The 15,222-nt window shown below is 42.7% G+C and overlaps 1 protein-coding gene across 1 annotated transcript in view; it reads left to right on the top strand.

Moving 5' to 3' along the window:
- LOC138648235 (histo-blood group ABO system transferase 2-like) overlaps positions 1-15,222 on the top strand; it is a 40,271-nt gene that overhangs the window by 20,037 nt on the left and 5,012 nt on the right. Inside the window, exons 4-5 of the mRNA XM_069737790.1 lie at positions 7,414-7,464; positions 14,445-14,573. Coding sequence (XP_069593891.1) covers positions 7,414-7,464; positions 14,445-14,573 — 180 coding nt within the window. The remainder of the gene's footprint in view (positions 1-7,413; positions 7,465-14,444; positions 14,574-15,222) is intronic.

A 15,222-nucleotide genomic window follows, 5' to 3' on the forward strand; every position in this document is an offset into this window, starting at 1 on the left:
TCATACATGGCGAACAGACTTTGGAAATACCAGTACAACCTTGTTGTGAATTCTGTGGCTGAATTCACTCCTGTGGTCACAAGTGGTACTGCAGCTTCTGAGCTTCTTCCCTCAGGTGTTCTGGTGAGCTCGTTAACTGCTTCGTTACTTAACTCCGCCTGATGCTGCTATCCCTGCTCCTTGTCAATGTTCCAGTGTTGGATCTGAGCTTCTACTGCTTGTTCCTGTGACCCGCTGCTCTGTATAGCTAAGTGCTTTTTTGCTATTTTGTTGCTTTTTTTCTGTCCAGCTTGTCTTTTGTTTTGCTGGTAGCTCTGAGAAGCAAAGGGTGTACCGCCGTGCCGTTAGTTCGGCACGGTGGGTCTTTTTTGCCCCCTTTGCGTGGTTTTTGCTTTAGGGTTTTTTGTAGACTGCAAAGTTCGCTTTACTATCCTCGCTCTGTCTAAGATTATCGGGCCCCACTTTGCTGTATCTATTTCATCCCTACGTTTTGTCTTTTCATCTTACTCACAGTCATTATATGTGGGGGGCTGCCTTTTCCTTTGGGGTATTTCTCTGGGGGCAAGTCAGGCCTATTTTTCTATCTTCAGGCTAGCTAGTTTCTTAGGTTGTGCCGAGTTGCCTAGGTAGTTGTTAGGCGCAATCCACAGCCGCTTTTAGTTGTGTTTAGGATAGGATCAGGTGTGCAGTCTACAGAGTTTCCACGTCTCAGAGCTCGTTCTTTTGTTTTTGGGTATTTGTCAGATCACTGTGTGCGCTCTGATTGCTAGGCACACTGTCTTTCTGCATTGCCTTCATTACACCTTTCATTAGCAGACATAACAGTACAAGGAGCCAACTTATGATTCTCAATAGAGGGAAAGAAAAAGTTCTGACATCATTTTTTTTTTTCTCTGCTCTGTGTTCATTTTTTTTTTTCCCCCTAGACATTTGGGTGATTCTGGACACAGGTGTGGACATGGATATTCAGGGTCTGTGCTCTTCAATGGATAATCTCGTTTTAAATGTACAGAAGATTCAAGATACTATTGATCAGAAATATATGCTAGAACCAAGAATTCCTATTCCTGATTTGTTTTTTGGAGATAGAACAAAGTTTCTAAGTTTCAAAAATAATTGTAAGCTATTTCTGGCCTTGAAACCTCATTCTTCTGGTAATCCTATTCAACAGGTTTTGATTATTATTTCTTTTTTGCGCGGCGACCCTCAAGACTGGGCATTTTCTCTTGCGCCAGGAGACCCTGCATTGAGTAGTGTCGATGCGTTTTTCCTGGCGCTCGGATTGCTGTACGATGAGCCTAATTCAGTGGATCAGGCTGAGAGAAATTTGCTGGCTTTGTGCCAGGGTCAGGATGATATAGAAGTATATTGCCAGAAATTTAGGAAATGGTCAGTACTCACTCAGTGGAATGAATCTGCGCTGGCAGCTTTGTTCAGAAAGGGTCTCTCTGAGGCTCTTAAGGATGTCATGGTGGGTTTTCCTATGCCTGCTGGTTTGAATGAGTCTTTGTCTTTGGCCATTCAAATCGGTCGACGCTTGCGCGAGCGTAAATCTGTGCACCATTTGGCGGTATTGCCTGAGGTTAAACCTGAGCCTATGCAGTGCGATAGGACTATGACCAGAGTTGAACGGCAGGAATACAGACGTCTGAATGGGCTGTGTTTCTACTGTGGTGATTCCACTCATGCTATTTCTGATTGTCCTAAGCGCACTAAGCGGTCCGCTAGGTCTGCCGTCATTGGTACTGTACAGTCCAAATTCCTTCTGTCCATTACCTTGATATGCTCTTTGTCGTCGTTTTCTGTCATGGCGTTTGTGGATTCAGGCGCTGCCCTGAATCTGATGGATTTGGATTATGCTAAACGTTGTGGGTTTTTCTTGGAGCCTTTGCGGTGTCCTATTCCATTGAGAGGAATTGATGCTACACCTTTGGCCAAGAATAAGCCTCAGTACTGGGCCCAGCTGACCATGTGCATGGCTCCTGCACATCAGGAAGTTATTCGCTTTCTGGTGCTACATAATCTGCATGATGTGGTCGTGTTGGGGTTGCCATGGCTACAAACCCATAATCCAGTATTGGATTGGAATTCCATGTCGGTATCCAGCTGGGGTTGTCAGGGGGTACATGGTGATGTTCCATTTTTGTCGATTTCGTCATCCATCCCTCCTGAGGTCCCAGAGTTCTTGTCTGATTATCAGGATGTATTTGAAGAGCCCAAGTCCGATGCCCTACCTCCGCATAGGGATTGTGATTGTGCTATCAATTTGATTCCTGGTAGTAAATTCCCTAAAGGTCGATTATTTAATTTATCCGTGCCCGAACACGCCGCTATGCGCAGTTATGTGAAGGAATCCCTGGAGAAGGGACATATTCGCCCATCATCATCACCACTGGGAGCAGGGTTCTTCTTTGTAGCCAAGAAGGATGGTTCGCTGAGACCGTGTATTGATTACCGCCTTCTTAATAAGATCACTGTTAAATTTCAGTATCCCTTGCCATTGTTATCTGACTTGTTTGCTCGGATTAAGGGGGCTAGTTGGTTCACTAAGATAGATCTTCGTGGTGCGTATAATCTGGTGAGAATCAGGCAAGGAGATGAATGGAAAACTGCATTCAATACGCCCGAGGGTCATTTTGAGTATCTAGTGATGCCGTTCGGACTTGCCAATGCTCCATCTGTGTTTCAGTCTTTTATGCATGACATCTTCCGTGAGTATCTGGATAAATTCCTGATTGTTTACTTGGATGACATTTTGATCTTCTCAGATGATTGGGAGTCTCATGTGAAGCAGGTCAGAATGGTTTTTCAGGTCCTGCGTGCTAATTCTTTGTTTGTGAAGGGATCTAAGTGTCTCTTCGGTGTGCAGAAAGTTTCATTTTTGGGGTTCATCTTTACCCCTTCTACTATCGAGATGGATCCAGTTAAGGTCCAAGCCATCCAGGATTGGATTCAGCCGACATCTCTGAAAAGTCTGCAAAAATTCCTGGGCTTTGCTAATTTTTATCGTCGCTTCATCTGTAATTTTTCTAGCATTGCCAAACCATTGACCGATTTGACCAAGAAGGGTGCTGATTTGGTTAATTGGTCTTCTGCTGCTGTGGAAGCTTTTCAGGAATTGAAGCGTCGTTTTTGTTCTGCCCCTGTGTTGTGTCAGCCAGATGTTTCTCTTCCGTTCCAGGTCGAGGTTGATGCTTCTGAGATTGGAGCAGGGGCGGTTTTGTCACAGAGAGGTTCTGATTGCTCAGTGATGAAACCATGTGCTTTCTTTTCCAGGAAGTTTTCGCCCGCTGAGCGTAATTATGATGTGGGCAACCGAGAGTTGCTGGCCATGAAGTGGGCATTCGAGGAATGGCGCCATTGGCTTGAAGGAGCTAAGCATCGCGTGGTGGTATTGACTGATCATAAGAACTTGACTTATCTCGAGTCTGCCAAGCGCTTGAATCCTAGACAGGCCCGTTGGTCGTTATTTTTTGCCCGCTTCGACTTTGTGATTTCGTACCTTCCGGGCTCTAAAAATGTGAAGGCGGATGCTCTGTCTAGGAGTTTTGTGCCCGACTCTCCGGGTTTATCTGAGCCAGCGGGTATCCTCAAGGAAGGAGTCATTGTGTCTGCCATCTCCCCTGATTTGCGGCGGGTGCTGCAAAAATTTCAGGCGAATAAACCTGATCGTTGTCCAGCGGAGAAACTGTTCGTCCCTGATAGGTGGACTAATAAACTTATCTCTGAACTTCATTGTTCGGTGTTGGCTGGTCATCCTGGAATCTTTGGTACCAGAGAGTTAGTGGCTAGATCCTTCTGGTGGCCATCTCTGTCACGGGATGTACGTACTTTTGTGCAGTCCTGTGGGATTTGTGCTAGGGCTAAGCCCTGCTGTTCTCGTGCCAGTGGGTTGCTTTTGCCCTTGCCGGTCCCAAGGAGGCCTTGGACACATATTTCGATGGATTTCATTTCTGACCTTCCCGTTTCTCAAAAGATGTCAGTCATTTGGGTGGTCTGTGATCGCTTTTCTAAAATGGTCCATCTGGTGCCCTTGGCTAAATTGCCTTCCTCCTCTGATTTGGTACCTTTGTTCTTTCAGCATGTGGTTCGGTTGCATGGCATTCCTGAGAATATTGTTTCTGACAGAGGTTCCCAGTTTGTTTCAAGGTTTTGGCGAGCCTTTTGTGGTAGGATGGGCATTGACCTATCCTTTTCCTCGGCTTTCGATCCTCAAACTAATGGCCAGACCGAACGAACCAATCAGACCTTGGAAACATATCTGAGATGTTTTGTTTCTGCTGACCAGGATGATTGGGTGTCCTTTTTGCCGTTGGCTGAGTTCGCCCTTAATAATCGGGCCAGCTCGGCTACCTTGGTTTCTCCATTTTTTTGCAATTCTGGGTTCCATCCTCGTTTCTCTTCAGGACAGGTTGAGTCTTCGGACTGTCCTGGTGTGGATTCTGTGGTGGACAGGTTGCAGCAGATCTGGACTCAGGTAGTGGACAATTTGACCTTGTCCCAGGAGAAGGCTCAACTTTTCGCTAATCGCAGACGCCGTGTGGGTCCCCGACTTCGTGTTGGGGATCTGGTTTGGTTATCTTCTCGTCATATTCCTATGAAGGTTTCCTCTCCTAAATTTAAACCTCGTTTTATTGGTCCGTATAGGATTTCTGAGGTTCTCAATCCTGTGTCTTTTCGTTTGACCCTCCCAGACTCCTTTTCCATACATAATGTATTCCATAGGTCGTTGTTGCGGAGATACGTGGCACCTATGGTTCCATCTGTTGAGCCTCCTGCCCCGGTTTTGGTGGAGGGGGAATTGGAGTATATTGTGGAGAAGATTTTGGATTCTCGTGTTTCTAGACGGAAACTCCAGTATCTGGTTAAATGGAAGGGTTATGCTCAGGAAAATAATTCCTGGGTTTTTGCCTCTGATGTTCATGCTCCCGATCTTGTTCGTGCCTTTCATGCGGCTCATCCTGGTCGGCCTGGGGGCTCTGGTGAGGGTTCGGTGACCCCTCCTCAAGGGGGGGGTACTGTTGTGAATTCTGTGGCTGAATTCACTCCTGTGGTCACAAGTGGTACTGCAGCTTCTGAGCTTCCCTCAGGTGTTCTGGTGAGCTCGTTAACTGCTTCGTTACTTAACTCCGCCTGATGCTGCTATCCCTGCTCCTTGTCAATGTTCCAGTGTTGGATCTGAGCTTCTACTGCTTGTTCCTGTGACCCACTGCTCTGTATAGCTAAGTGCTTTTTTGCTATTTTGTTGCTTTTTTTCTGTCCAGCTTGTCTTTTGTTTTGCTGGTAGCTCTGAGAAGCAAAGGGTGTACCGCCGTGCCGTTAGTTCGGCACGGTGGGTCTTTTTTGCCCCCTTTGCGTGGTTTTTGCTTTAGGGTTTTTTGTAGACTGCAAAGTTCGCTTTACTATCCTCGCTCTGTCTAAGATTATCGGGCCCCACTTTGCTGTATCTATTTCATCCCTACGTTTTGTCTTTTCATCTTACTCACAGTCATTATATGTGGGGGGCTGCCTTTTCCTTTGGGGTATTTCTCTGGGGGCAAGTCAGGCCTATTTTTCTATCTTCAGGCTAGCTAGTTTCTTAGGTTGTGCCGAGTTGCCTAGGTAGTTGTTAGGCGCAATCCACAGCCGCTTTTAGTTGTGTTTAGGATAGGATCAGGTGTGCAGTCTACAGAGTTTCCACGTCTCAGAGCTCGTTCTTTTGTTTTTGGGTATTTGTCAGATCACTGTGTGCGCTCTGATTGCTAGGCACACTGTGTTTCTGGATTGCCTTCATTACACCTTTCATTAGCAGACATAACACAACCTATGTTGGTAAAGAGTTATCTAATTAAAAACATTCATGATTGACCTATCAATGAGATCGGTGATAAATGTATAGTTGGTGGGGATTCAACAGGTGGGAGCCACCATCACAATAAAAACACAATCATTCAAATACAAAGAAAATTAAATGTCTCAACACTGTCGGTAATTATGGCTGGAGATCTGAATGCTATGTATTCCACATGATATGGAATGCCAGTAAATAAAGGTGGTGTTCTGCTTTTAAGTTCCTTGAATGGGGAAACAAAAAAATATAAAAGTCCACAAAAAAGAGAAGCTGGCACTCACCACGTTAAAACACTTTTTATTCAGGTCCTTTTAAAACACACAGGCAGGAAGGAAGAGGGAGAGAACGGGTGCGGCTGGCCAGACGATTTGTGTATAGAGACCGGTGGAAGCATCTGACCAGCCGCACCCTCGATCGCCCTCTCCCTTTTTTGCCCGCAGGTTTGAAAAGGAACTGAGTAAAAAGTGTTTTTACGTGGTGAGCGCCACCTTCTCTTTTTTTTTTTAACAATACCATGTCTTACAAGTTAATGATCTGCTATCGGAGGGTGTGTGTATGTGTCAAACATGGACATATGGCAAAATTTATAGGAGCTTACAAGTCTGGGTCATGAAGTCCAAAGGTAAAGTGAATTATTGCAATTAGAAGATTTCAGCACTCAATTATTCGTTATTTAGCACCTTTTTCCTTTGACTTGCTTCAGCTATTCACTGTTCCTTTGACCAGTCTGTTTTATGTATAATTACTTTCTATTATGCAGCCCACTTTGCATAGGGCAGATACTTAGATACTTTATGGCGGTATTAGTTATTCGATGTCTCACAATATTTAAATATGTATATTATGATAATTAAACCCTTTGACAATTCTGCCATACAGTTGTGTGCAACCAGCTTTAGGCTGAATTCAGAAGTATGAGCTTCATAGTTTGTTCATTGACCACAATGCCTCGAGCAACCCCGAGTCTCCCGACCTGATCTATCAAAGGCATATATGAGGCTGACAATTTCGACAGATTGGGCATTGTGAGTTCAATCTGAATGCTGAGCTCTGTATAACCCCGCCCACACTACTGATTGGTAGCTTTCTGTGTACACTGTTCATAGACAGAAAGCTGGCAATCAGTGGTGCAGGCGGGGTTATAAAGAGCTCATGAATATTGAGGACTACCTGGCATCAGGTTTACTAGTCCTCTAGTGATAATCTCCTGCTGATAAAACAGTGATTTTAATAAAACTACACAAAGCATCCCAGTAATTGACACATTGCTGGAATCTGGGTCTTATGTTGCACTCAGATTAGGTGGCAAAAATCTGTTGACAGATTCCCTTTAACTTTTTGTTGACCCCTATGATCGACACCCCCTATTCCAAAAGCTTTCCCTATTCCAAATGCTTTCCATGCAGTCCTGTCATCCAGGCTGGGACTGCTCCTTGGCAGCCATTGCATTCATCACTGCAATTCATTGTTGGATGTTCTGTGCTATTGTAGATTGTTTATTCTTTAGTGGTTTTGTTACCTGTACCTTGGAGGCTATGGATTTCCAACACATTTGAGCTTTTTTTTTTCAATTCTTCTCACAGGGAACAAAATGACCAACAGTCTGGAAATGAGAATCCTAAACCTGCGTACAGGTAAATGGCAAAATCTGCAGTTATTACTAGAATTTTGATTGGTGCCACACTGGTCATTGGTTGTGTCAGGTTTTGCAGCTCAATCGCGGTACCTGAATGCTCCCATGAAAATATATTATAATGTAACTATATAAAGGCAAGATTATCCAACACACCGACCATTTCAATTTTGAATCTTCAATTTTTTTTATCTATTCCAATAAAAACACCAGTAAAACTCCTACATAGCATTTTCAACATATTCCGTTCTTACTTCAGTAAAGGAGCACTCCTACCATCAAAGTTTTTATCCTCTTAGTATATTGTAATCATCATAATACATTGCATTGTGTGCTTACAATTGCTCATTTTGGTTTTCTACCCAGCTAATTCTTCTGTTTTCCATTAGGTCTATGATATCACTTAACTGAAAACTGGCTAGGTGAATCCTTCCAAGATCTAGGTAGAAACAGGAGGTCAATTTTTCATGTATGAGTCATTAGTCTGCAAAAGTCTTTAGCAGGAAGAGAATGGAGCAGCTGGGTCAGGAGTTGAAGAGGGGAATGATTAATACAGGTACAAGATTCTTCCTGCTTCTACGCAGTTAGGTAGGAGAAAAAAGGATCATCCCCGCGCTGCCAAAAGAATTCCAAAAATTGATAAGACCCTATTTGCGCTTTTGTGTCTCCCTCTTTTCTTTGTTTCTACACAGAGCAGAGAAAAGAGAAGAACTAGCTGGGTAGAAAGGCAAAATGAGCAATTGTAAGTATACAATGCTATATATATATGATGATTGCAATAAATTAAGAGGATAAAAACTTTGATGGGAGGAAGTGAGCTTCTTTAAAAATTCCTTTACACATTACTTCCTATATATGTCTAGCAGCATGTGCTCGACGATTCATGTGGAATAAATATATTAACCATATATCGTCCAACAAAAACATAAAACAAGACTTAAAAACTTTTAGATGCACATAAACCTCTTACCCTTAACAAGAACATATACAATTCTCAGAATAAATTTGTATACCCACTTTGAAAAACAATTTTTTAATCAATACCTCACTGAACACAAGAACAATTTCCAAAATGTTAACAATACTGAGTTTCATAAAACATTGTTTAACCCAAAACATGAAAGCAAAGTTAATAATATAACTTTAACCCCTTTCTGACATCGGGTGTAATAGTATGCCAATATCGGACTCCCTCCCTTTGATGTGGGCTCCGACGCTGAGTCCACATCTTTTCCGGCACATGTCAGCTGTTTTGATCAGCTGACATGCCTCTAGCGATCAATCTGTGACTGTTAACTAGTTAATTGCTGCTGTCAATTTCTGACAGCAACATTTAACGCACGCTTCCAGCAAGCGCGCTAGAAATCCTGCTCATCTGTGACCAGTCACGCGATCATGGGTCACCGATGGGTTGGCATGACAACCAGAGGTCTCCAGCAGACCTCTATGGTTGTCAATGCCGGATTGCTATGAGCGCCGTGCGGTGGTCGGAGCTCATAACAAGTGAGCATTTCTGCAACATATAAGCGATCTGATCATCGCCTGTATGTGTGAGGCCCCAGGGTCCTGGTCGTCACATTGGCATTGCTTTCCCCACAGGGAGAGTGGTGTCACGCTTGGAAGCGATGAAGGATATCTTTCACCAGGTAAACACTACATACAACACGTTCACACTCCAGACCAGAAGGGGGGGTTCTGAACCCGGATTCAGGGTGAACTCCCCTTGATATATTCTGGTTTTGGAGGGAAAGCAGACAGTTCATCCCAGACAGCAGACAGTGCCGACTGTCAGGGGACCTGGAGAGAGCAAATGGCAGTAGGTGCCAGAAAGTGTGAAAGGGCCATGTAGTCCAAGGTACTACAACTCCAGGAGGAAGAAGGAAACAGAAAGGAAGAACAGCTTGTAGAAAAAGTGCAGGAGGGAAAAAGCGCAGGAGAACCACACCAGTGGAGCAGAGCTGAGAAGTGGCTACCTGCCTGGCTAGTGCAGATTCCGGTAGCCGGAAAACATGGCCGTGATGAACTCTATAGTGGCATAGCTGAAACTGGCTGGACAGCTGGATTGTACATCACCTGTCCGCATTGATACCCAGGAGACACAGTGATATCTATAGGGCCCGGGTCATGATAGAGACCCTGTAAAAAAGCCTAGTTCACCTGTCATACGGGTTGTGTCCTAACCTTTATGGGGGACAGAGAGGAACTGTGAGGACCTTATTGAAAGCCTTAGGCAGTAAGGGATTACAACCCGACCGCACTTAGAGGAAGGCTTTGATTTCCACCTGTAAGGGAGACTCTGGATTCGCTTCCAAGCCGGCCGGACCCTGTCTGTACCTGTTGTCTGGTGCCCTGGACTGCGGTTGCCTGAAGTCTACAGTAAACCAGGTAAAGACATTACAAACCTGTGTCCTCATTCTTCATCGCACCACCCACCATCTTCACCATACATTGGAGCCCTGGGGTCTTACTTCACCTGTGGGAAGTTATATCATCTAGCTGCCATACCCTCACCCCAGAGGACCCCTTTAAGCAGCATCGGTCCGTACTGACCACAGGTGGCGTCACAAACTTTATTCATAAGACCGTTTCCTTTAATTGGGTGCCCAGGGCCACGGGGTCACAGCCACCGTGACATCCCCTTTAAGTACCGGACCTGGTCCCGAGTACCCCACGGCCCAGGCGGGTGACTCATATGTAACAGAGCCGATCGTATTATGGCAGCCTCTAGTCTCCCATGGATACTATTGAAGCATTTAAAATAAAACAATAAAAAAATATATCAAACACACACATATTTGGTATTGTTGTTTTCAGAATCACCAGCCCCCTTTGGCTCCATTCAAAATAAAACAATAAAAAGATATATCAAACGCACACATATTTGGTATTGTCATGTTCAGAATCGCCAGAACTATCAAAATTAACCCGATCGCTAAATCACGTAACGAGAAAAAAAAAGTAAAAACGCCAGAATTACTTTTTTTGGTTACCGCGACATTGCATTAAAATTCAATAACTTGCGATCAAAAGATCGTATCTGAACTAAAATGATATCTTTAAAAATGTCAGCTCAGCACACAAAAAATAAGGCCTCACTCAACCTGAGATCTTGAAAAATGGAGACGCTACAGGTGTCAAAAAATTTTGGAATTTTTGTTCACCACTTAAATAAAAAAGAATCTATACATGTGTGGTGTCTATGAACTCAAAATGACCTGGAGAATCACAATGAAAGGTCAGTTTTGGCATTTAGTGAACATGGTAAAAAAACAAACCAAAAAAGAGTGGGACCTCACTTTTTTGCATTTGAAATTTTTTTCCCATTTTCTAGTACATGATATCTTAAAACCAATGGTGTTGTTAAAAAGTACAACTCGTCCCACAAAAAAAAAACCCTCACATGGCCATTTTCACCAAAAAATAAAAGTTATGGCTCTGGGAAGAAGGGGAGAAAAAGATGAAAATGCAAAACCAAAAATACAGTGCCTTGCAAAAGTATTCGGCCCCCTGAAACTTTTCAACCTTTTCCCACATATCATGCTTCAAAAATAAAGATACCAAATATAAATTTTTGGTGAAGAATCAACAACAAGTGGAACACAATTGTAAAGTTGAACGAAATTTATTGGTTATTTTGGTTATTTTAAATTTTTGTGGAAATTCGAAAAGTGGGGCGTGCAATATTATTCGGCCCCTTTAACTTAATACTTTGTTGCGCCACCTTTTGCTGCGATTACAGCTGCAAGTCGCTTGGGGTTATGTCTCTATCAGTTTTGTACATCGAGAGACTGAAAGTCTTGCCCATTCTTCCTTGGCAAACAGCTCGAGCTCAGTGAGGTTTGATGGAGATCGTTTGTGAACAGCAATTTTCAGCTCTTTCCACAGATTCTCGATTGGATTGAGGTCTGGACTTTGACTTGGCCATTCTAACACCTAGATACATTTATTTGTGAACCATTCCATTGTAGATTTTGCTTTATGTTTAGGATCATTGTCTTGTTGGAAGACAAATCTCTGTCCTGGTCTCAGGTCTTTTGCAGACTCCAAAAGGTTTTCTTCAACAATGGTCCTGTATTTGGCTCCATCCATCTTCCCATCAATTTTAACCATCTTCCCTGTCCCTGCTGAAGAAAAGCAGGCCCAAACCATGATGCTGCCACCACTATGTTTAACAGTGGGGATGGTGTTTTCAGGGTGATGAGCTGTGTTGCATTTATGCCATACATATCATTTGGCATTATTGCCAAAAAGTTCAATTTTAGTTTCATCTGACCATAGCACCTTCTTCCACATGTTTGGTGTGTCTCCCAGGTGGCTTGTTGCAAACTTTAAACAACACTTATTATGGATATCTTTGAGAAATGGCTTTTTCTTGCCACTCTTCCATAAAGGCCAGATTTGTGCAGTGTACGACTGATTGTTGTCCTATGGACAGACTGTCCCATCTCAGCTGTAGGATCTCTGCAGATCATCCAGAGTGATCATGGGCCTCTTGGCTGCGTCTCTGATCAGCCTTCACCTTGTTTGAGATGAAAGTTTAGAGGGACGGCCGGGTCTTGGTAGATTTGCAGTGGTATGATACTCTTCCATTTCGATATGATCACTTGCACAGTGCTCCTTGGGATGTTTAAAGTTTTGGAAATCATTTCGTATCCAAATCCGGCTTTAAACTTCTTCACAACAGTATCACAGACCTGCCGGTTGTGTTCCTTGGTCTTCATGATGCTCTCTGTGCTTCAAACAGAACCCTGAGACGATCACAGAGCAGGTGCATTTATACGGAGACTTGATTACACACAGGTGGATTATATTCATCATCATTAGGCATTGAGGACAACATTGGATCATTCAGAGATCCACAATGAACTTCTGGAGTGAGTTTGCTGCACTGAAAGTAAAGGGGCCGAATAATATTGCACGTTCCACTTTTCAGTTTTTGAATTTCCACAAAAATTTAAAATAACCAATAAATTTCGTTCAACTTCACATTTGTGTTCCACTTGTTGTTGAGTCTTCACCAAAAATTTACATTTGGTATCTTTATGCTTGAAGCATGATAATAAAGTTGTGACACACATATTACACACATGTAACACACAGATTCTAATACAAAGGTACCAATATTGGTATTAATATATCATGTGTGCATGTTTGGACTAAAAAATAGGGACAACTGTCAACAGAAATCCTAATGCTCCACAAAGAAACACAGTCCATAAATCCCAGTAAAAATACCTTTATTAAATATATAAATTTAAAATGTACACAGGAAAACATACATCGGGACGAGTGGGGGCTAGTAAGAGAGCTGTACGGCAATGTAACAAACAGGGCTACAGGGTACTCCCCACCGTATCAGCACATCATGTATAGTGATATAAATATAAACCCCAATGGGTAAATAGGGCAAACGCACACAACAGGACTCTGGTAGCTCTAATGCGGCCAATAGAGAGTATATGAAAAATAAGGTGCAAGTGCACATGCAGCATAGAAAGCACTTAGTACCAGCCAAGTATCAGCATAGAATGTATAAGGAAGGCATTTACCTGATGTTTGCTGACCGGTAGGGGGACCTGAGCCAACCCCGACGCGCGTTTCGGAGCCTGACAGGGCTCCTTCCTCAGGGAGTGTGCCCGATAGGTGCCGCAATGTCTTTATAAACGCAATGGTACCGGAACTCACCCACAACATGTGGCACACTGCCTGCCTATGAAGCATGATATGTGGGAAAATGTTGAAAAGTTCCAGGGAGCCGAATACTTTCGCAAGGCACTGTACCTCTTGTCGTTAACGGGTTATTTACAAAATCTTCAAATCATCAATTTTACTCAAATTAGTTGATGCAAAAATGAATACACCCCACATTAAAAACTACTGTATTTAGTATTTTGTACGAACTCCATGACTTTTAAGGACAGCATCAAGTCTTCTAAGCACGAAATGAACAAGTTGGTGACGTACTGTAAAATCTATATTTTTCCATTATTCAACAACAAACTTTTACAGCCTGGATACTGGATGGGGAGTGATGACAACTTTTTTCTCCAGAATTTCCTATATGTGTTCGGTTGGGTTGAGATCAGGAGACACTTGACCTCTGAAAGATTTTCATCCTGTTCGTCTTCAGAAACCAACAGTGGCCTTAGAAGTGTGTTTTGAGATCATTGTCATGTTGGAAAAAGTGCATGTCTACCAACATGGAATGATGGTAGAATCTTCTCTTTCATGATAGAGCAGTACATCTGTGAATTCATCAATAAAATATAGCTCTCCTAGACCAGTAGCACTCATGTAGCTCCACATCAAGACACTGCCACCACCATGTGGCACTGTAGGCGCCATGTATTTTTCTTAGTAATACTCACCTTTGCTACATCATGCAGATATGAAGCCATCAGTTTCAAAAAATGTATCGTGGTCTCATCACTCTAGACTATAGAATCCTAGAATCCTTATTTTTTTAGCCTGGGCCGTCACAAATTGTAGGCAAGCTTTTTTTGTGCATGGGCCTTAGGAGAAGGTTTCATCTTAGATGACACCCATGCGTACCATTCCCCTGCAGTGTTTGCAGTATTGTGTTCACAGGAAACACTCAGCCCAGTTTGGCTTTCTACTTTAGCTAACTGCAGTACACTTGCATGTCGATTTTATTCAACCCTTCTCATCAGAAGATGCTCCTGTTTAGGTGATAATTCTGTGGTCGGCTGGACATCTCTGTGTGATGGTTGCAGTTCAATTTTTGTGACATTTTGGCAGATCAGCATTTAACAGGTTAACAGCTTGGGGCAGATGATGGCTAAATGTCACAGCCATCATCTGCCAGAAGAGAAGTTTCTGCCAGACGTGAAGTATCTTATTTTATATGTTCTTCAATGCTAAGGCCTCTCTATTTGAGATAAAGTAATGTAGCTACACACACATATGGAAAGAGTGTGGTATCTGTTATTTTGGTATCATTCTATTTTTTTTTATCAACAGGAAATTGGGTCTCAATGTTCTCACTCCTTGGCTCGCCCCAATTATCTGGGATGGAATATACAACATTAAGATTTTAGATAAGCAACACAGTGGTACAAGAATTGGATTGTTTGTATTTGCTGTCAAAAAGTAAGTATACATTGGAAACTAATAGTTTGCAACACTACACGATGTGTCGTTCAATAGTTTGCTTGCAGTCCGACCACTTTTCAGACATGTGCACTGGATGCTCAGTAATGGATCGTTTAGTGTGAAAAGGCTGCTACTGTTCTTGACAGCGAGAATCCGTTTTAAACAGGACGATGAGCTGCCGAGAATGATTATTTTTGGTTAGACATCAGGTAGCACCCATAACAGCTGACAGGCAGGGGTGCTGTTTGCTGTGTTTTTGCACTTACTCATTGCTCGTATCTTTTGCTGGTGCTATAATATTCATTAAAAAAATCATCAGAAAAACTGGAATACATTTTCTGGAACAAACTATAGGTTTTTTTTGAGACACAAACAACTTTTGATCAATTTTTGTATCATTTTTGTTAGGAGGCATGAAGAAAAAACCAATACATTTGTAATTGTTAATAGAATGGTTACTATGTTCACCATACAATATAGTTTAAGTTACCAGTATAGTGAGTGTTGATAAGATTACTGCGATACCCAATTTATCTATTTTTTATGCTTTACTACTTTTACACAAGATAATGAATTTATAAGTAAATATAATAAGTAAAGTACCATATGTCCCTTGCTATGGCCCTGCATTGCACTGGCTCCCCTG

The sequence above is a fragment of the Ranitomeya imitator genome, chromosome 8, assembly GCF_032444005.1.
Source record: "Ranitomeya imitator isolate aRanImi1 chromosome 8, aRanImi1.pri, whole genome shotgun sequence".
NCBI classification, from domain to species: Eukaryota; Metazoa; Chordata; class Amphibia; order Anura; family Dendrobatidae; genus Ranitomeya; species Ranitomeya imitator.